Genomic DNA, 23,390 nt, shown 5'->3' with positions numbered 1-23,390 from the left:
GTTGAACGGGCTCAGCTGACTCCCAGAGCCAGTATTTTGACTTCCACCAGATTAGCTTTGTCAGGGGCCCCTGCAGCCCTGGAAAGCAGTAAGAGTGAGGAAGCCCTTCCCTGAGACCAAATGGGAGGCTCACCCGTGCTTCCGGTTTCCCAGCAACCAGGGCCCTTGCCCTTACCTAATTGCATTAGCGGCAGCTCTACCTAATCCTAGGTGCACACAACAGAGACAGGATTCTATCCCTGCTGGCTCCGCTTCTCCTGAGATTAGCCACAGTCCCCAGGAGGCTGTTATCCCAACCCCAGGGGGGACGGCAGCACAGCCAAGATGGAGCTTACTGCAGGAAGCCCCCGCTGCGCTGGGGGCTGGGGAAAACAAAGCGCAGACTGGATGGCTCTGGTCTGATCACAGGCATCAGATGGTGTGCCAGCTAGATGGGTGCCTGCCTGCCGGGCATAGGCGAGTGACCACAGAAGCAGCCACCACCTCTGTGTGCTTTCTCAAGCTGCTGGGAAGGGCATTAGCAAGCATTCCAATTAAAAATTATATCCAGAGAGTCTCCCAGGGGTGTTTCCTAGAGCAAGCACATGGATCCCTGTCTCATTCACCGTTGTATTCCTAGCACCTAGCACTGTGCCTGGCACACAGTAGGCGTTCAGTTGATCATGTGGTTAACTTACTTTTTAATTGGTACATAATAGATGTACACATTTTGGGGGGTACATGGGATATTTTGATATATTCATATAATGTGTAAAGATCAAATCAGGGTAATTAGTATCTCCATCACCTTAAATATTTACCTTTTCTTTATGTTAGGAACATTCAAATTATAATCTTCTAGCTATTTTGAAATGTACAATAGATTACTGTTAACTACAGTCACCCTAGTGCCAATCGATCATTTGGTTGACAACAAATGAACTTCCTTCCTGACCACGGCCATCATGGTGGAAGCCAAGTGTCTCTCACCAGATGTGAGGATGGGCATCCACGCTCACCACCAACTATTCACTTTGGGATAAGTCCCTTTGACTGAGTTTTCCATTCTATAATACCCATCCCCTCCAAAAATAATACCCATCCCCTCCAAATCCCCTAGAATTTAGCCAACCATCCCACAGGACTCTGAGACAAACAGATAGAATAATTTGAAAGGGTGGCACTATTTGGGGCCACTTAACATTTATTGAGCACTGGCCATCTACACAATGTGATATTAATGAAAGCTGCCATGATTCTGGGTCTGGGGGCCACAGGTAGCCTGCTGTTGTGAAAGGGGGAGAACTAGTTCCAGCACCTCAAGCGATTCCTTTAGAAATGTGAGAATCCCCCACACCAACTTTGTCAAACTGTTCCTCAATGTTTCAGAACATGCTTGTCAATTCAACTGGATACTATAGTTAACTCGCCCACAGAGACATATCGTAGAAAATAAGTTGTCAGGGAAAGAGCCAAGGAAGTTATATAAATTGCAAGCTTGTAGTTTTCCCTCATCCTCTTCCTCTGCAAGAGGCAAGGAATGAAAAGTGGCGTAATAAGAAGAATACAGTGACATTTTCATGGTGCCATGCAGTTTGCAATGTCCTTTTACTTGGATTTCTCAATTAATGTACACATTATAATAATCTTCTGAGATTTTATTAGCCCTTTTTACAAATCAGGACCAGAAACCTAGAGAGGTTAAGCATCTTGCCCAAGATTACACAGCACATGTGTACCAGGCCAGGCCCAAACTGAGACTTTTTTTCTCTCCAAACCATTCACTCTTTCCTCTGTGCAGAGGCTGTGACATATACACATGAATGAGAACTCCTTCTTCCCATTACCTGCTTGCTTGGGGGCCTCATGGATCCATTCACCAAGAAATGAAGACAAAATCTTGCTTGTTATCTGACCCTTCCATCTCAGATAAGACTTTAAAGTTTACAAGATGCTTTTATATCCTTCATCTCCTGTAATCTTTCATAATCTTCAGAGAATGAGTTATAATCCCCACTGTAGAGATAAAGAAACAAAGAACCCAGACCCCAGAAAGAGCAGAGCAGAGGCCAGGGTGGGTCCTGAACCCCTCCCTCACCCCACCCCTAACCCTGGCACCCAGGCAAACTGACGTGGGCTCTCGGCTTCCTGCTGAGTTGCTCGGGCCCTGGTGGAGCAGCTGAGGTTCCCAGGGGATAGCTGCCTTACAGAGAGGGGCCTGGGAATGATTTTTATCACTTAGTCAAGAATCAAATATTACAGCCAGCAGATTCTTGTGAATTCATTTGTCAAAATAAACTCGTACATTATTATTAATATCATTTTCAAAATGCATAATGGGCTATTGTTTGAGGGCCTCCCAGACACATTTGTTCCAGTGGAGCCTCCCCTGGGGCATCTTTCCTGATTCTGTCTCCCCGACTCTGACAGGAGCCTGGATTAGCTGCCCCTCCTCCACACTTCCCAGGACCTGTGCCCAGGCCCTCACTGCACCCCCACCATCTTTTTCATGCTCCCCTCCAGGCCAGCCTTTGAGTTCCAGAAGGTTCTGTGGCCCCAGCACCTTGCCCAGGGCCTGGTACCCAGCAGGCTTCAGTGTGCCGGGACAAGGACCAGCCCAGCAGGACATAAAACAGCCCAGGCTTCTCCCCAACCACCTCCCACCACTGCCTCAGCCCCCAAGAAACCCAACTGAAGCTTTCCTTTCTCCAGCAAAAATGATAGGCATCCCAGTCTGAAGCAGATGGCCCTGGGGGGTCTAAAGCAGAACTGTAATAGGAAATGCAAAAACACAGGAGCCTTTCTGGTCATATTTGCATCCAGATGGCTTGCAAGTTGAAAACTTAGGAAATGTTCCTCTCTACTTATTAAGAGAAAGAAGAGAAAGAGCTCCCCAGGGGATATTTCCCTAGTAATGAGACCTCCTGGAGAAAGAAAGGGAAGGAGGGCAGGAGCAGGAGGGGAGGGAAAGAAATATACTCAGGGAAGCAGGAAGCACTGGCCACCTCCATTCTCATCCTGCAGGTGCCTCTCCCCCCGTGACAGGGGGCCAGTATTTTCCACGCCTTCTCTCAAACACAGCACACATGCAGAAGGAGAAAGAGGAGGACTATAAGGGAGAATCTGACTTTGTTGCCAATTAAGAGGAGAGTGACCCTAGGTTACAGCAGCCAAAAAACCCAGAGTTAGCACAGATTATTTTCCATCTTGGGAAAACTGCCCAGCCCTGGTGTTGCCATTGCTCCCCTGCAAACAGAACCCACAACAGGCTTAAATTAGTCCAGATTGACTTTTTACAGGACTGGATTTCTCAACTGTTGGAAGAGAGGAGATTTTCAGTTGTTCAAAGATACATTTTTAAATTCCTGGCTAGTGATAGCAAAGTACGAACAGCCTCTAGGAAGTGAGAACAAAGCCTAGTAAAAATAAGCAGAGCCCATCCAGTTGGCCACCGGGCACTGTGCTGGCTGCGAAGACCCAGAACCAGACGCCCCCTAAGGCGCATCCAACCCAGCAAGAGAGAAGGTATTAAAAACATAGTCATTAGATAAGTAAATATTTAATGACAAAGTATAACGCAGGCGATTTAAAAATACAGAGTGCTAGGAAAGCAAGTGAGTGGGAACCCAATCTAGTCTGTTGAGTCAGGGAGGGGACATCCATTCTCAGCCAGAGCAGGACTGTAGCTGCTGGGTAGCGCGGGAGGGTGCTCCTGTGGGAGGGAACAGCGCATGAAAAGCCGCCATGTACAAAGGTCCCCAGTGAGACCTGAGAGGGGGCCGCAGACAGCCTGGGACAGGCTGCCTGAAAGTCAAGTCAGGGGGTCCTTGACTGCATACGTGGTTATACCCCGGCCCTGCCACCCCCCAGCTTTGTCCCTTTAGGTCAGACTCTTGAGGTTGATAAGGAAAACCGCCCTCTATTACTTAGCACAGCAGCCACCTGAGACTCCCACCACTCACGGAAGACGCACATTAGCATATCACTAACCTAACATCTGGCACATCAGCATAACACTAAACCTATTACCTGGTGCAGACAGTAAACCTATTACCTGGTGCAGACAGTAACCTAACCTATTACCTGGAGGGCATTAGTCACCTGAGACCCCTTCCCTTGGATCACCCCAACTTAATAAAAATGGGAAAAATTGGGTAGACGGAGCTCAGAATTTCCTCGGGACCACTGGCCGCCGTAACACTTGCTGTAAAAAGGTCTTAATTTCCTGTTGCCCTGTTACCTGTGAAGTTCCTTCTAGATACCATATATCTCTTCCTTTGCTCCTCTGTGCCATGTTCACATAGACATATTTTCTCTTTAATTTTTGCGTTTTCAGAAAAACCCAAAAGTAATCATTGTCTTGGGCAGTGCCCAGCCCTGACAGCCAGAAGGACGCAGGTACCCCAGATCACTGGCTTTGCCCACTTAGGAGGTGGCACAGTGGAGGAATCAAGTTAATATTAGATCACTCTCTCAAGCTCCACATCCTTCAGAATACTCTCCCCATAATTCCGAACAACGCTAGCCTCTCTCCTTGGTCAAGAAACTTACTGTCTGTACCCTCCTTGTGGCACTTAGTTACATTGAGTTCAGCATGCACTTAACACATATTTAGTGATTTCCTACTGAGTAAAATGTGCTGGACCAGACAGTAGTTAACTCACGTAAGACTGGTCCCTGCCCACGTGCAAGTGAGTGGAACGGAAAGCAGCTGGAATAACCCTGGAGAAGTCACTTGACATCCTGAGCCTCAGTTTTCTCTTGGGAGTAAAAGCATGACCTCCTTTCGTAAATGCACACACGAATAAAACACTATCAGAGGTTATCTCTGAATGGTAGGATTGTGGTGATTTTTGTTTTCATTATACATTTCTGAATTTGTTTTTCATGGATATATATCTTCTCATCAGAAAAAGCAATAAAACTGCTTCCGCTTAGGTTTAAAAGAAAAGATAATACCATCTCATTTCATTACGTTAGGGTGTGTGCATTGTCAGGATACAATAACCTCGTGAAAGCAGAGTAGGCTCAGATAAGGACACCCCAGGGAGGTGGAAGAGAGATTGGAAAGCTGTCAGACCTGTGGCCACCTCTCAGCAGGTCTGCTCTGGCTACAGAAGTCATTCTCTCCGGCCCACCAGCTTCTTTCCCTGGGCTCAGACATGGCCGAGGGCATCTCTCAGCTTTCCCACCCTGGAAGCGCTGCCCCTAAATCCCAGGGAAGGATTACGGTTAAGTGTGGGCAAGAGCAGTTCCTTTTCTGAACTGAGGAAGGGACATTTCCCAGAAGGAGGGAGTGAGGGCAGGGGGACTGAAATCAGGGCAACAGTTCTGGAGAGACAAAATAATACGATTCCATTCCAAAACACACAATACCCGGCCAGGTGTTGGCCCACTGTAGATGCTCAATAATCAATGGTGACTATTATTGCAAAGATTAAAATCTAGGTGTCGGGCGACCTCAGAGCAAGTGGGTGTGCCTCGGGTGGCCTGTGTGAGAACACTGGAGGGAGGTGAGGTGCAGGGAAGGAAGCATGGAAGGCTGGAGCAGGTCAGGGTGGATTCCGGGATGCGGCTGCACTGCAGGCTACCGAAGAACAGGTAAGATTTCAGCAAGAAGAAACGAAAAGAGGGAACAGCATGAGCCAGACTTGCCAGGGAGGTGGGCAGTTGCTAGGGTAGAGATTCCTGGAGGTTGCAAGATTCGCAAAAAGCCCTAAACGCCAGCCAGGGCACTGAAATTTGACTGAACTCATTGCTCTCATTCCTTTGAGTGTAGCACTCTTGCCTCTCTAACAATAACAGTAAATTTCCTATGAGAGAGAATATTGCCATGTGTTTCTCCTACATCCATTTTAGTTGCTAAATAAATATTTAACCAAACGGAAGCACCATTGACTTCTTGGTAGTTTACACAGGATGTATCACTGGGCAGGTGAAGCAGCTATGCCTCTTGGGCTCCTTCCTTCTTCCCCTTCAATCCAATCAACCAACACTCATGGTCTGAGCAGATAAATGGATTGCTCTGTTCATCTGATTCCATGAGTCTGGGGGAAGCCACTGTCACCCACATCTTGGAATGGCTAAGAAGCTTTCTAAACCTGAGCCCTGAGGCAAAGATGTGGGAAGATTATTTGTAAAAAACGTTTTGACCATCCCATCTATAGAGTGTTAACCCCGGCACAACCATGAAATCTGCCACTTGCTCCTTAAAACAAACAAAAAAATCCAGTTGCAGCTAGTGCAAGGAGGAAATGTTCTATTCTGCATGCCCAGTGCTTTCTTCCTGGGGAGGGACCAACCAAGGTTGTCGTGGACTCTCTCTGCCCCTTTTCTAACTCCCTTTTGCAGGGTCATGGGGCACAGCCGTGGACAGTGACTTATGAATGAATCGGGTAGAATAAACTGGGCACACCCTGCTCAGCTCCACCCTTCCCCATGGGGAAGAGGGACGCTAGCTATCAGGTGTCCCCTGCGAGGCCCCAACAGCAGGTTCTGACCTGCTGAAGACTATCTGGCCACAGACAAAGCTTATGATTCCTCAGTTTAGGGACACCAGATGGGAGAGACAGGAGTGAGCGGAGCACTGTGGGCAACATAAAGAAAAGGAGGGGAAGTCACCAGTAGATGAAGAATATCAGCAAAAACTGTTGCTGCGTGTTAGCAGTGGTCTGCACACCGAATCTCAAACGGGCAGTACCTTGGGACCAGAAGTTCCTAAACACTGCACTGGAGTTCTCAGAAGGAAGGAGGCAAACAGTCACGACTGGGTTAAGCATTACTTCTGTAAGGTCTGCGTATGGAGGGCTAATACCTCCCATCATCACACTGAAAGTTCAGGTAGGAAAAAGAAAAACAACCAGTATCCTCCAGGGGATGGGAAAATTATGTGAGAACTATGAAATACCCCTCTTGGAGTGCAATCCAAGAGGCCAGGATATAATGTCTCTTATGGAGAAAAAGTAGAATAAGTAACTTTGATGTACAGTGTCTAAATGCATCCGGAAATAGTGTCAATTTCCCACGAAGAACAGATAAGAGTGTTTCCGGGATATCTAGGATTTCAGGCAGCAGAGTCTATTTTCACCTTATGGTGTTTAACCTTTGCAGAATATAAGGAAGTCCCTGTCCTTGAAAAACACTAATACAATTATAACCTGAAACTTCCAGGTGCTGAGAAGGTCTGCCTCAGAGATGACTGTATTATAAAAATCAAGCCCAACAAGGTGCTGAGATTTAGAAATTTTGTCCCATTCCATCCTATGAAAATCTCAAAGCAGGGACTGTTGCTCTTCATTAAATTCATGGGTGTAGCTGTGATCACACACCAGCCACCAACCACACACCAACCCCTAACCACTGCCCAAGCACTTCACAGGGCTCTTCACACCCTATCAAGGTAGGCACCATTATGCCTCCCATTTCACAGGTGAGGAAAGCAAGTCTCAGAGGCTAAGTCATTTGCCGACCTGGTTGGGAAGCAGGGAGCCTTGTCCACCTGATGCCAAAACCGTTCTCTCTCCATGGCTCCTTTATCTGCTGCAATCACCAACCACTTATGAAACTCCTTGTTTTTTAGGTTAACTTCTGTCAGTCTATTTGCAAGTGAATTTTCTTAGGTTACAGGAATGACAGCACCAGGCCCACTACAAGGGCCTCACAACTGTTCTAAAAAATGGTGGCTGATTTGAGGATTGTGTAGATGAAACAAGTGAGAATCAGACAAATTCACTTGCTGGGGAAACAGCAGTGAAAATAGCCAGGCATCTGTATCTTTGAGTCACAAATTCCGAACACAAGTAGTCTTTCAGAGCAGAAACCACTGATGGGCCCTAAGTCAAAGAGGCTAGGTTTCAGCCAGGCACTGCCAGCTACAGACTAACCTTGGGAGACCTACCAATCTCACTTGCCTAATTTAAAAAAAGGGAGAAATAGAAAGAAAGAAATCCTGTTTCATTGTATTATTTGGAAAATTAAAGGTAATGCCATGTAAAAAGTAATTTTGTATGCTGCAAAGCTCCATACAAATGGAGGATTTAATTATAATTATTTTGGCTCAGCTATTTGGCTGGGATCTTACAAAGAATTTTAATCATCAGACAGTGTATTCCATAATGATGAAGGACAAAGCCCAGGCCTCAGGATACCTAGGTTTAAATCCTAGCTTTCCCACTTAACTCATTGTGTGGTCTTGGGCAGTTTACTTACCTTCCCTGTGCCTTGGTTTCCTTGCCTGAAAAATGGGGATAATAACTAGTGCCTACCTCATAGGGTTGCCCTGAAGACTACACTTAACTTAGAATGGTACTTGGCATACTGTATGCTCGATCTGTTAACTATTACTATACTGTTGAGTTTCATCAAGCAAGCAAAAAGTGGACTGGGATTTAGTAGCCTGTACTACAAAATAAAACTGCTGCAGTAGAGGGAATAAGACATAATCAAATATCTTTGACGAGCAGCCCTGAAATGGACTGTTTTTAACTCCCTGGGGCACTCATTGGAAAGAAAGGTAAGTCGTCAGTCTCCCAGTGAAACCCTACTTCCTTCCCCCTCCTCCTCCTCCTCCCTTCATATGCAAAAAACGCAACGGGCTCCACTCAAAGCTCTCTTTCTTTCCTTTACTCTCCCATCCCCTGAAGACCAGCTTCATTCCAGGGTGAAGGCCTGATCTCAGAACCCAGCAGAGTCTGGCCAAGCCCACAGGAGACCAGAGTAGCTGCAGAATTTCCGCCCTTTTCCAGCCGTGGAATGTCCAACTCTTCTCCTCTCCCATCTTTCAATCCTTCATCCTCTCAATCCTTCCTTCAAGGCTCACACCATATCCCATTTCCTCCCTAAAGACCTCTCCCTTCTTGGGATTCTGCATATATAATTGGCAACTCTGTACTCACTGACTGTATAATTATTTCACAAGTGCCTATTTTATTGCCCCTAAAAGGTAAACTCCCCAAGGGCAAAGGCAGTCTTAGTTCTTCTAGATTCTCCACAGTGCTTGGCACAGGGCTAGAGGCACCCTATGTGTGCCACAAATAATTCTGGAAGGGGTTTAATTCACCAGAGGGAGCCCCAGGCTCCCTGTGGTCAGATACAAACTAATTTTCCTATTTTATTCTATCTAAAAATATTGGTCCTGACTCAGTTAATTGATCTCACAATACACTATGGTTTACGACCTTATGTTAGTTAAGGTAACATTAGCAGCTGTAACTGAAAAACCCCCAAATCTCAGCCTTAACAATAGACATTTGTTTCTGGTTCATATAAAACCTAAACAAGCGAGACTTTCACCATGCAGTGATTAAGAAGGGTCCCAGGCTCTTTCCATCTTCTGGCATCTTCAACACATGACTGATAAGATTGCCAAGCCAAAGAAGGATCATAGCAATCCTGCCTGGAGAGTTTTTGCAGATCAAGCCTACAAGTGACACCGATTACTTCCAACTTCATCTCACTGGCTAGTTAGTGTTTAGTCACATGCCTCACTTAACTCCAAAGGAACTGGGAAATGTAGTCTAGCCATGTGCCCGGCAGAAATGGAAGCAGATTTGGTGATCAGCTAGCAAACTCTGCCATAAATCTGCCATTTGAGAAATATTCCAAGGCAATGACCTAACCTTATTCATCTTTCTATCTCTAGTGTGACCATTGGAATATTTGGTTCACAGTAAGTGCATAGTAAATGTATGACCAATGAATGAATGAGGGCAGGGGTAAATTCTGGCCAGAATTCCAGGAGTGTTAAAGTTCATGATTAGGCACCATGATTCTCTCCAACTCCACGCTTGTGCAAATCCTCTTCTCCACCCAAAGCAGAGCCTGGTCCTAAAAGCAGGGGTCAGGGCAGGTGAGGAAGATACTAGAGCCAATTGTCTTGGTGTCTTCCCTTCCCTTTGGCGACTGCACAACTACTTACTCCTCCAACAACCACATGTCTGTTGAAAAGGTGCATAGTGCAGCAAGAGTACATGGGCTTTAGAAGCAGATAAATCCTGGCCAGGCCTCTCACTGACTACAGAACTATAGTAGGACACTCGCTGAGCACTCACTACGTGTGTGGCACAGAACGGAGCATGTTCCACATATTATTTCATTGAATCATCACAATAAGCCTATGGAGGGGGCACTCATGTTCTCCCTCTGACCCTTCAATTCCCTGAGAATTAATGTCTTCGATCCCCGTGTTACCATAGCACTTTTTCCACAAACCCTTCCTATAAATCACTTGTGGCAGGGATTGTTGGCATATGGAGGTAACACATCTGCTCGTTGGTGTCTCCCCAGTCACACTTTAAGAACAGTGGAAATAGCATATACTTGAGAGTTGAAATACCTAGATCCAAATCCCAAATCCCAACTTAATAACTGTATGAGGTTGGCCACGATACTTACCTCTCTGAGCCTCAATTTCCTTATCTGTAAAATGGGATCAGAAGTCCAACCACCAAAGAGTACTGAGATGCATAAACCCAACATATATAATATAAAGAATGATACCTGGCGCATAGTAGGTGCTCAAAAAAGTGAGAATTTTCCTCCTTCCTCTCTCCTTGAGGGCAGGGATAATGTTTTATTCCTGGTCACTAATACTGTATCTTGCACATAATAAATATATAATAAATGTTAGTTGAAATGCACTGAATGACAAGCTTTACTATTGAAAAATAAAAATTTAAAAACATAAACTCTGCTTTCTCTTTAGAAGTTTTTTTTTTATCACCCCTCTCCCTTCCCACACACTTCATTACTCTTCCCTCTTTGGGTAACATGAACTTTTTTTTTGGTACTTAGAAATTATAAATGGCTAACAGAGCACCTCGGATCCTTTCCTCTGGCCATTATCCTTCTCTTTCAAGTGTGCTCAGGAAGATTATTTGGATATTGGAGCTAAAAACGGTCAGATTACAAGTGGAGGTCCCTGAAATGTAACATTCCCCATTGTAGGATTCTGGAATTACACAAAGCACCAGGGAGGGGTTGCTCTTCCCCAAAGAGCTCACTGTTCTGAAAAAAGCCTTTGTTTTAAGGCTTTGCAGAACTGCACTGTGGAATCTCCTCCCATGCCTGTCCCCGGCACTGGCCTAGGCACTGCTCAGATCTAGAGTGCTTATATGTTCCCTGTAAAACAAAATACTCAAGAGTCCTAAAATATTGTAAAAATTGCTGCTCTCTGAGCCTTGGGTGCCATTTCACAACATAATGATCATTGTCTTGAAGGCAAATTTCATGATTTCTCCAGCAAGCCCTGATAACGATGGTAGCTAACATGCCTCACGTTCACTAGGTCCATAGTGCTGTTAGGTGCTTTATGTCCATGATAATCTTTACTTCTCACAAAAACCCTGTAAGTCAGATATTATTGTTATCCCCATTTTACAGATTGGAAACAGAGGCTCAGAAGCGTAACTTTGCCCAAGTAAGCAGCAAAGCCCCAATTCAAACCCTGTTTCCTATCAGGTTCAAATCTCATTGTTATTTCTGTTACTCTGTGCCACCTCTTCAAATGGCTATTAAAGAAGGTCTATTCTGTATAGAAATACTTGAAAAAATAAATAGTTTGGACTGGTTGGTCTTTCAGGCCTCTTCCCTCTCTTAAAAACAAAACAATCTATGGTTCTATGGAGAGAAGGGAAAAAAAGGAAATGTAAGGAAGCCAAACATTATGAGGCTTGGCTTATCAGTATGTAATAACAGCTTTTGGATCAAAACTCTATAGAACCTTATTTATGGACAGACAGTTACTGTTAAGCAGAGCCTTTTTACACAACCTTTTCATCTGAGGATGTTGTAGCCTTCTACTGCCTTTCTATTAGTGAGAGATGAGGTGTGAAATTTGCTGGCCCTGCCAAGATTATCCCATTAAATTATCTGCCCTCTTCCAGTGTAATTCACTCAGGGGCAACAGTTTGAGGCTCCGGCCCTGTAGATGTCCACGCCTGGGGGTTCTGGGGAAGGGGGAGGGCGGGGGAAGGGGGATGGGGTGAAGGAAAAAGTTCAGGTGGTGGTAGCATCCCAATGACATAACATCAATCCACGTTTCACTGCCTTACCAAAATAAAGTGGATGCCACAATTATCCCATTCCTAAACAAACTGAAAACCCCAACCGAGCTTACTGCAACAAAGAGAGAGCCTTTTTACTGCTGTTTATTTTTATTTTGTATTCGTTAGCTTTTTAGATATTCCTGGCATGCAAGTCAGGCTCCGTGTAACAAGCAGCTGCATTTAGTTAAGGATTTTCGAAGAGTTCTCCCCCCTCCCCTCCCCCTTTTACTCCAGAGAACTTTCTCAGACTCTCCTTTCTCTTCGAGTGTCTACAGAACAGTCTCTCCTGTCACACCCCAGGGAATGGGTGAAGCCAGGCTGAGGCCCTTCTGTTTGAGAACGAGGCCTGGAAGACTTGCTTCCCAGCTGGGGCTGGATCTGCCAGGCTCTGGCCCTCACTAGGACCTGGCAAGCCGGCTCTCCCACTAGAGAGCACTACAATAAATCACCCCCTCCTCAGCCTACAACCAGAGTTGTCCACCAAGATGCAAATACAAATGCACTTCATCAAAATACGTCTCATTGTTAGTTGGAAGCAACTGGCAGACACACTCAAACCACATCAAAGTTGCAGTTCGTTACAGAAACGTAATTCTTCCAAACCCAGAGGCTCAGGCCATCTGAGGTGCTCCCAGTCTATCTCTAAGTTAGAGACTAGCTCAGAGAACTCCAGCACCGGGAAGGAAAATTGAAACTGGCTGTCTCCAATCATTTCTTACAACCTCTAAATTATGGCTAAGAAAACTTCCCTTTGCTGCTCTTGGAAAACCTGGGGAAATGCTACCTTTGGTACACACCTAAAAAGAATGTAAATTGAAAGAATTAAACCAGGAGAGACCATCTAGGACAGCCATTAAGATAAGAGCATGAACTGTTAGGCTTGTAACCCCAGTAATGCCACTTTGTAGCAATGTGATCTTAAGAAAGTAACTTAACCTCTCTGTGCCTAAGTTTACCCATCTGTAAAATGAACTAATTATTCCATCTCCCTTACAGGCTGGTTGTGAAGATTCAGTGAGTTAATATTTGCAAAAGGCTTAGAATAGCGATTGGCACATTTTAAGGACTATGTGTTTGTTAAATAAATTGCACAAAGAGGAGCATCTCAGAATGTTTGGGGTCAGGGAAATAGATTTTTAGTTGAATCACAAGGACTTGGCACCATTCTTCAGCTTCTCCCAAGGCCCAATTAACAGGCTGTCTTGTGGAAGGGAAACTGGGAAGTGAGAAGTAGAGGCTGCATGCAGTGTGCTAACCTGACATAAGGACTAGAACTGGCCACTAACGCTCTACCCCTTTCAACCCTTTCAACCTACCCGGGAAGGCAACTCATTGCCACAGGCATCAAACACTTTAAGTCAGCAGTTCCTATCTTTAGGGGGTTGCCATTTTCTTGGAAAATCAGATTATAGCTATAAACATACAAACGTAAAAATGCACATAAAATTTTGTGTATTTCTAGAAGTTCACATATCCTCAATTTTATGTACACCAAGTTAATGTCATGTACTCACCTCTGAGCTGGGTGCTCTTCTCCAGTACTTGACATGCACGCCTCTACTTAAATCTCATAACACTCCTGTAAGGCTCAGAAAAACTAATGACATATCTAGTATACGGCAGAGAAGAAATTCAAAGCCAGGTCTGTTAAATGCCAAAGCCTGTGCTCATAGCCATTAAGCTATACTGTCATGTTGTACTATACTCCTTTCTCACTAAAAGATGGGGCAAGAAAAGGAAACATCCCTGAAAATATGCCATCCTGCATTTATCCTAGAAAGGCAAATAACAGTAGAATTTTGCCTATGACCAAAAAAGTTATTCCCTACTCAATCAACAAAAATCTATGGACCACTTGCTGCATATGTACACACATATGCCATTTATCTGTATGTAGACATACATTTATATAGATATACACATTGCCTACAAAGCATTCTGATCTCCATAGGATGTTGTGTAAAATTTTGAAAAATATTTGAAATGGGGTAGGTATTGACCATCAAATCATAGCCAGATCTCACACTAATTTGGGTGCAAGTGACACACCATTTAGAAAGATTTCAAATGTCTAATTGGGGGCCTAAGCTCACAATACAGGAGAGAGAGGATATTATAGACCAAAGCTGAGTTTTTAAAATGATTCCTAAGTAACTATCAGGCAGATACTGCAGGCATCAGAGCAGCAAATCAGCCTACCAGGTATGCTGAAACAACATTGGAAATTAAATCTTTCCAAAACACTGCTGGAGGCAGTTTGACTATACCCTTTGCCCGCCGCACCTTGGTGTGGCTCCCCCTAGCCAGCCAGAGAGGATTTTCAGGCATCTCTAATAAAGCTGGGGCTGGCAGACTTGGGCCCTCAGAGTTTTCACCGGGAAAGCTGACGGTCTTATTGCCCTCAAGAGACTCCTATTCTAAAAGTAGACAGGACAGACATCTATTAAAATGGCAATGGAAGGTTTACAAAATGACAGCAAACGCAGTAGCAGGCCACCTCCCTCTGGCTCCAAGCAGATAAACTACAGAATCTATAGGATTCTGAGAAAGATCCAGGTAGGTTCCTAAAGCCCTGAGCTTTGGTGTAATTATAACGGCTTCAGCTTCCTAGAGAAGTTTAGCTTTGAGTAGGTAGGAGGTAGCTGGGGAAATCAACAATGAACAGACCAGAAAAAAGAAATATAAAGATAATCTCCTCCTGGCTAACAAAATAGAAAAGTGATGGTAGAAATGCCGAGCATTTTTTAAAAATAAATAAATGAAACATATCTCCCCTTAAGCTGATTTCCTGATCCACTAGCTAGGTGTCCTTAGGAACCTTGGGTCAGAGGAAAAATTCAGTCTGACTTCGGTCAGAAATCAGAAAAGGTCAAACATTCACAGAAATGCAAATGGATTTATAAGCCAACAAACAAGACAATAACAGATTTGAGTTCATTATTAAAGAGTATGGAATAGGTAATACTTTTTAAAATTTTGTAAAAGCTTGTTAACAGTTAAAGGAGACAGAATCTGGTGGCTGCTGATAACAAGGGTGTGTTACCCTCAGCAAAATCACTGGATGGACATTTATTTAAATGCAGGTGATCCCCCTTTCCCTCCCCCAGCTGCTATGATCTAAAAGCAACCACTGTTGAAAGGTTAAGTATGAAGTAAAGGAGTCCACGGAGGAAATAACTGAATTAATCAAGGCCCCAAGCCAGGAGTCCTACCTTAGAATCACCCTGTTTATCCCCACCTCAATTTGCTGGGCAACCCAACTTCAGAACTTCAGAAGGATGTTTACATTATGTAGGCAACATGGCCCCTTTTTCACTTTTCACCCAGGTGTTGTGGCACAAGGCCAGGTGTTTGGCATCACCAAGCAAAACATCCACACAACCAAATTGTTTACATTTCATTAGGATTTTTCATCAGGAAGGTGCACTCCCTGCTGATGCACATCTTAATTACAATTAGGAGCTGTATTTACCCCGAGGAGCTTCCAGATTAGCACAACCACACCACAGGATCAGTTTCAAAACTCATCCTCAGAGAATGCTGCTCCCACTTCCCAAAAATCTCTAAGAAATTAAAATTCACACACAGCTTCCTTCTACAGCATGTTTTCTACCAAGAAAGTTATTAGCTAGCGTTTAGTAAAAACTAATTCTGTATTCATAGTCCAAGTAGTGAATAGATCTTTTCCCCTTCAACTGCTAAGTAGCCCAGAGCCTTTTCTTTTCCTAAGCACAGTGCTAACTTAAAAATGAAAGATGCATAATAAAAGAGCAGAGACCTATTTATCAGCACAGGTTTGGGGCTGGGAGTGGGGGAGGGCAGCTTCCAAGGGCTCCAGCACCCCCTCAAGGGATGCATGTTAAAAGTGAGGCCCAAGACCCAGGAGACTTTAATCAACTTTCCCCCTCCAACCTCCAAAGAATGAAGCGGTTGTCTCCACAGGCGCAGCCGGGCTCTTCCCTCTCATTGTGTACAGGCTGAGACGCAGCAAGGATCCAAGCTTCCCGCAGCGAGCTAAGACGCTCGGGCTGGCGGCGAACTCTTTCTCTAACTGTTGCGATTGTCTTTGGAGATTACCAAAATCAAGTATACATTAGATGGCTTCCCCCACCCTTGTTTGTAACACACGCGCGCGCGCGCGTACGCACACACACACACGTGCACATCCAGCGCACTTTGGGGCTGCAGGCCACCTCTGACAGCACATTTTGGACAAAGTAGCAGCGGCGGCAGCAGCGCACACGTTTCGGCCTCCATGGTGACCCTCGGGAGGGCCGGAGAGCCAGGAGCGCTGGAGATGCGAGGCCGCCGGAGCCCCAGGAGGACCGGGCTTTTGTTTGCGTCGGTCTGAGGACCGCCTGGGCTCTCGCAGGCACCACTGAAAATACAAACTCCCTCCTGGACCGAGCTTGCCGGGACTGCTCGCTATTTGGGGGCAGGATAGACTCGCCTGAACACCGGCTGGGGCGCGTTAGGGGTCCAGGGAGGGATAGCGGGACGACCAGCACGGAAGTGCCTCGATCGCCCCCGGACCCCCAAACTCCTCAACCCTTCCTGTCAGCGCTGACAACCGCTGCTGGGCGCCGAGGAACAAGTCCCCGGGTGCGCCCCGGCCCGCAGCGGGGCTCCAGGGCAGATCCTTGCCTGCCTGCGCTGGCCAGCCCCTGGCGGGTCGCCGGCCGCCCCCCGAGGCGCCCGGCGGGCCCACAGGAGGGTCGCGGAGGGCCAGGGGCCGGGGCGGGTGGGAGCCGGAGGTCGTGCCGGGCGCCCCTTACCTTGGGCAGCAGCCCCGCGCGCGGCCAGCAGCAGCGCGGCCAGCAGCGCCAGGAGCGGCGGGCGCGTCCCGCGGCGGCGCGGCCGGTGCATTCCTCCTCTCGCGGCGGCGGCGGCGGCTCCCAGGCCGCGCGCAGAACATCCACGGGCTCTCCCCGGGCTCCCGGCCACCTCGTCCCGGCCGCTGGCGCTCGCAGGATGCCGGGAGCGTTTGCAAAGCTCTTTGTCCCTCTAACCTGCTCCCTCGCCTCTGCCTGGCCGGCTCAGGATCCCGTGAGCGCGGTCCCGCCCCAGCCCTCCAGCTGCAACCTCGCCTCGGCCGGCGGGTCAGTCCCGGGCTGTTCGGATCCCACTAGCGGACGGCGAGTCTCCCCGGCTCGGACTCTGAGAAGAGCGTGCCCTGCACCCGGGGGCTGCCGTCCCGCGGCTCCTTTGGTGGCGGCTGCGGCGTCTCCTCCCGCTCTCCGCGCTCCCTCCCTCTCTCGCTCAACTTGTCACTTTTTACCAACTCTCCAACCCAGCGCCCCAGCCCCGACCAATGGCAGGCGCGGGCCCAGGCCGGCGACCCAGCGCCCTCTGCTGCCTCCTCTCAACGCCCGCACCCTCTCCGACTTCGCAGAAAGTCGCCTCGGCTCCCGCGCCTCCCGCGCACACACCTCTCCTCCCCTCCCCCACACGCCTCAAACCCGGGCGGTCATCAAGGCTTATTTGACAGAAGGGGAAACCGAGGATCAGGGAGATGCATCCGGGCTCTCAAATCAGTTCATGGCTGAATGACTTAGGAGACCCAGATCTTGCAGTCTGAGCTCTGCCACCGTGAGCTGTGTGACCCAGGGTAATAGAACATTTATTGGTATCACATAATTTCCCTTTTGATTTCCTTTGACCCAAGAATTAAGAGAGAGTCCTTACCCAGATGATGTATGTTTCTCCCTTTTGTCTTTAATTTTTCAATGCATTGAAATCAATGTCATCTGTACTGCTTCCTTCTGGAGATTTACTAAGGATTTCTCTGTGGTTATTTTTGTCAATGTCCCGTGCTCTCTTGAAAGAAAGTGTTTCTCTGTCTTCAGCATGTGAAGATAGGATACTGTATCAGTTTGATCTTTATATACATTATGTTATTTAGACCTTCTATATCTTTGCATATTTTTTTGTCCAATTGCTCTGCCATGGGCCAAGGAGATCATTAAAGTCCTCTGCTGAGTGTGTTTTTATCCATTTCTCCTGGTTTCGCTTTACGAAGTTTGCTATTCCTAAGTACTCATGATGGTTTGGCTTTCCCTGCGGAGAGTGCCCTTGATCATGGAAAGTGGTGAGTGCCTGCTGTGTTCCAGGCCCTGCTTTAGCCTCTGAGGATGCAAGAGTCACAGGGACACCTGTCAGTCTTGCCCTAGCAGGTGGTGAGCCTGCGGCCTCAAGACCACATGTGGCCCTCCAGATCCCCAAGTGCGGCCCCTCGACTGAATCCAAACATCACAGAGCAAATCCCTTTATTAAAAGGGGAACACAAAGAAGCCAATAGTCTACCAATAATTATATGGCCACTTACTAAATATCTCCTGTTTGCCTGGTGTTTTATATGCATTTGTTCACAAATTCTCCACTGACACTAAAAAGGTCATTAAAAATTGTATACTACAAGGCCGGGCACGGTGGCTCACGCCTGTAATCCTAGCACTCTGGGAGGCCGAGGCGGGTGGATTGCTTGAGGTCAGGAGTTCGAGACCAGCCTGAGCAAGAGCGAGACCTCGTCTCTACTAAAAATAGAAAGAAATTATCTGGCCAACTAAAAATATATATAGAAAAAATTAGCCGGGCATGGTGGCGCATGCCTGTCCTCCCAGCTACTCGGGAGGCTGAAGCAGTAGGATAGCTTAAGCCCAGGAGTTTGAGGTTGCTGTGAGCCAGGCTGATGGCACGGCACTCACTCTAGCCTGGGCAACAGAGCGAGACTCTGTCTCAAAAAAAAAAAAAGAAAAGAAAAAAAATTGTATACTACTTTGCTCTTTTACATATATTACCCCCATATTACAGTTTTAGAAATTAAAATGCAAAAGAGTAAATGACCTGTCCATGTCTCACAGACAATGGGCAGCTAAGCCAACACTCACACTCTTTCTCATGAGAGAGCTAAAAGTTCTTAACCAGAGGCTGGCATGTAATAAGCACTCAGTAAGTGGTGGTGATGGTTATTACCACTACAGTAGCCTCTAAGAACCCAGCTTTAAGATTTTTATCATGAGCAGTCACCCCATTGAGGGTAAGGACTGTCTCAGTTGTTTGAGTACCCTGGGTGATTCAGGCAGTACCTGGAACACACACAATAGGAGCTCAATTCAAACAAAGATTAGACGACCATTTGGAGAATACTTTTCTCTCTGATTAATTTCTCATCATATTTGTTATGGGGGACGGTGAGTGGAGTGGAGGAGAGACAAAACTCCACCTATACTCCTTGGCACCAAGGGAAGCAGATCTCCAAGAGCTGAGACATTAGAAGGGGGAAAATTGTACCCCAAAGCATGTCCCAGCAGGTCACAGACTCTAAACTCCTAGCCCTCTGCCTTCAGGCAGGTGAATGACTAACCCATGTGGGACAAACAGTCACTTATTCTTCTCCAAGACTTCAGGGCAAGAGCCTCCCAGCTGCCTTGGTGACTTTCCTACTTTCTATCCCTGTGACCTGAGGTCAAAAAATGATAGACAGAGAGGCCTTGGGTCAACCAGTTCATCGCCCGAGTAGGTCTCTCCTCCAAGTTTCTCTGCCTGAGATGCATTCAGTCCTGTCTCAATTATCTCCAGTTGCTGGCCTGGGGAACTTACTACACAAGCCTCTCTTGTTAGAAAACTGTCTTTAGTGGTCAGCCTCAGTATACTGGGGCACAGAAATCAGAGGAAACTCAGTTACCCTGCCCAGCACTGGGCAGTCCTCCCTAGTCTTCAGTACAACACACAGCTGCCAGACCAGGGCTTTCCCGCCCACCGCCCTGCCCCGGCCCCCACCCCATAACTGCTAGCTAGTCCCAGGTATCTTAGGTAACAGAGGCTACCAGTGCTGAGTATACAGAACTTAATGGCACTTTTATCAGTACTTAAACCTTCCAGGAACTTAATCACAGAATCATAGACGTGAGGAATGTGAGAGCTGGAAAAGGCCTTGGAAATTAACTTGTACACCCCCCTCAACCTTCTACAGCGTAGAAATGTGGGACTCGAGGTGAAACTTCTTGCCCAAGGTCACAAAGCTAGCCAGAGCCAAAACTGGGACTTAGACCAACCAGTCCAGACCTGGGGAAAAGGACTCCCTCAGTCATCCCAGATCCCTTCAAGGTTAGCTATAGCACACCAGTTCCCAAAGAAAAGGTTAGAAAAGACTCTTCCTGTTTAAAAAAAAAAAGAAAAAGAAAACATTGATGCCAAGTTCAGTAGATGCCAGTGTGAGGAGCACAGGCTGGGGAGTAGGATGCCTAGGCTCGTATTTCACCTTCTCTGGTTTCTGCAGAGGGACTGGGGACAAATATTAATATCTTAGTCCCTCTGTGCTTCAGGTTCTCATCTGTAAAATGAGGATGATAATAATAGGACCTACTCTATACTGTGGTTAATGTTAATTCATATACATTACTTTTATGACACAGAGTAGGCACTTTAATAAATGTTAGATATTATTATTTACTTACATGAGCTTACTTGTATCATCAAAAACACTATGAGGTTGGTCTTATCTCATTTTTTTGTAGACAAAGAAACTAAAGTGAAATGAGTTTTTAAAACTTGCTGAAAGTCAAAAAATCAAGGCAAAAAGGCCGGACACAAGCCCAAGTCAAATGTCTCTCTATACCATACACTAGCTCACAGCCACGTGGCATGTTGTGAGAAAAGCTAAAGCAATCTAAATGCTCCTCTTACAAGCCTCTTTTGACCTTGTCCTCTCCATGGCAAGGCCAGTGGTTGACACCAATGGATTAAAGAATTCAGGGGAAGCCATTTTCTTCAGAGGGTCCTGGCTCAGGCTCTGAGGTCCCCACGGAAGCTCCAGCTGCACAGGGAGGCAGTCGGCTCCCCTATCCTCGCTGACTAGCACATACACAGTTCTGTTTGTCATCGCTGTGGACATTTACAAGACATAGCCATGGGTAAGTCATAGTGGGAAAATGGAAAAAAAGCAGGACGATAACAAATCAGTGGAGTCAGGTGCCAAAGGGAGCATAAAAAACAAAACAAAAACCATCTACCTTTTGTTTTAAAGAGTTCTTGGATGGAAAGACTCATTTGGAGCCTTTGCTTGATTTATCCAACAAATACAACCATTAATTATTCTTGTTGGAGAAACCGTGTAGCCTGGTGGCTATACGTGAGGGCTCAGGCGCCAGAGCACATGGATTCAAATGCTGGCTCTGCTCTTAATAGCCGTGAGACCTTGGGTCTCTGTATTTTGGTTTCTTCATCTGTAGAGAGGCATAATAATAATACCGACCGTCTAGCTTTGTTCTGAAGATTAAATTAGGTTAATACCTGTAAAGGGTTTATCATGATGCCTGTCACATGGTACAGAGCCAATATTTATTAGCCATTATTATTAATGATTAAGGAAGTGGACTCTAGCCTAGAGTGCATAGACAGACCTGACTACATGACCGGAACAAATTATTTAACTTCCTTTCTTTTTTTTTTTTTTTTGAGACAGAGTCTGACTCTGTTGCCCGGGCTACAATGCCGTGGCATCAGCCTAGCTCACAGCAACCTCAAACTCCTGGGCTCAAGCTATCCTTCTGCCTCAGCTTCCAGAGTAGCTGGGACTACAGGCATGCACCACCATGCCCGGCTAATTTTTCTCTATATATTTTAGCTGTCCATATAATTTCTTTCTATTTTTAGTAGAGATGGAGTCTTGCTTTTGCTCAGGCTGGTCTTGAACTCCTGAGCTCAAATAATCCACCTGCCTTAGCCTCCCAGAGTGCTAGGATTACAGGAGTGAGCCACCACACCCAACCTTATTTAACTTCTTTTTTTTTTTTTTTTTTTTTTGAGACAGAGTCTCACTCTGTTGCCCAGGCTAGAGTGAGTGCCGTGGCGTCAGCCTAGCTCACAGCAACCTCAAACTCCTGAGCTCAAGGGATCCTCCTGTCTCAGCCTCCCGAGTAGCTGGGACTACAGGCATGCACCACTATGCCCAGCTAATTTTTTCTATATATATTTTTAGCTGTCCATATAATTTCTTTCTATTTTTAGTAGAGATGGGGTCTCGCTCTTGCTCAGGCTGGTCTCGAACTCCTGAGCTCAAATGATCCGCCCACCTTGGCCTCCCAGAGTGCTAGGATAACAGGTGTGAGCCACCGCACCCGGCCTTAACTTCTTTATAATTTAATGTTCTCATCTGTAAAGAGAGAGAGAGAAAGAATAGAACCAATCATATAAAGTCATTTTTAGTATAAAATAATATATTTTATACCTTGATTATAAATGTCTCAAAACAGTGTTTGGCATGACACTTATTCAATAAATTGTTATCATTATTCTTTTTGCCTTAAACCTCTATATTATGGGATGGGAGAGAGGCATAAATTTTATGATCATACAACCTGAATTTCCAGCACAATCTTGATTTCATATATTTTGTTCCATTAGCCTCTTTGGTTTATTTGCCCATGAGTGGAAAAGAACATAAAAAAACAAGATGGCTAGTATGCTAAATCTATATCTAATATATAATCCAGCCATTCCACTCCTAGGTATTTACCCAAGGGAAATGAAAGCATATGTCCACACAAAGACTTATGCATGAAAATTCATAGCAGTTATATTTGTAATGGCCAAAAATTGGAAACAACCCAAATGTCCATCAACAAGTGAATGAATAAACTCTGTAATTATCATATAATGAAATGTAACAGCAATAACAAAGAATAAATTTTTAATATCCATAATAATATGGATGAATATAAAAGTAATTATGCTAAGTAAAAGAAGCTAGATTTTTTAAAAGAATATATACTACACGATTCCATTTATATAAATTTCTAGAAAATGCAAACTAATCGATAGTGATCAAAAACAGATCATTGTTTACCTAGGGCCAGAGAAATCGAAGGATAGATGACAAATGGGCATAAAGACATTCATGGGAGTGATGGATATGTTCATTGTTTTGATTGTGGTGATGTTTCACAGGTATATACAGATGTCAAAATTTACTGTAGCAGTCTAGGTCCAATCAGGAGATAGAAACCACATAGTAGATTAAGCAGGAAAAGTTTAATGGAAAGAATTATTAGGTATGATAAAAGAATAACCATAAAATATAAGGAAACTACCTACGGCACCCTATGGGAGATTACTCAAAGAATGACAAACTTGGAAAAGGTTCAGACCTCATTGGATAAGGTATGGTTCAACCACTGGATAACAGAGAAGTTTGCTGGTCTTATCAGGCTAAAGCTAGCAATAGGCCACCCTCTGGAGAAATTCAAAGGGAACTTCTTAAGTGTCTTAAATGTCTTTCAGGAGATCAGCAACTAATAGCATTGGCATGCAGCCAGGGTCTGGGCACTGGCATGGGCAGGAGGCCTTCAGAACTTGTGGGCGGTATGG

The 23,390-nt window shown here is 45.6% G+C and overlaps 1 protein-coding gene across 1 annotated transcript in view; it reads right to left on the bottom strand.

The window, feature by feature from the left end:
• ROR1 (receptor tyrosine kinase like orphan receptor 1) overlaps positions 1–17,289 on the bottom strand; it is a 373,290-nt gene extending 356,001 nt beyond the window's left edge. Inside the window, exon 1 of the mRNA XM_069478025.1 lies at positions 16,799–17,289. Within this exon, the coding sequence (XP_069334126.1) occupies positions 16,799–16,889 (91 nt within the window). The 5' untranslated portion in view covers positions 16,890–17,289. The remainder of the gene's footprint in view (positions 1–16,798) is intronic.
• Positions 17,290–23,390: the final 6,101 nt, after the last annotated feature.

Source organism: Eulemur rufifrons, chromosome 8, assembly GCF_041146395.1.
Source record: "Eulemur rufifrons isolate Redbay chromosome 8, OSU_ERuf_1, whole genome shotgun sequence".
NCBI classification, from domain to species: Eukaryota; Metazoa; Chordata; class Mammalia; order Primates; family Lemuridae; genus Eulemur; species Eulemur rufifrons.
Note: the sequence above shows the minus strand (reverse complement) of the source record. Positions and strands in the feature narration are given on the sequence as shown.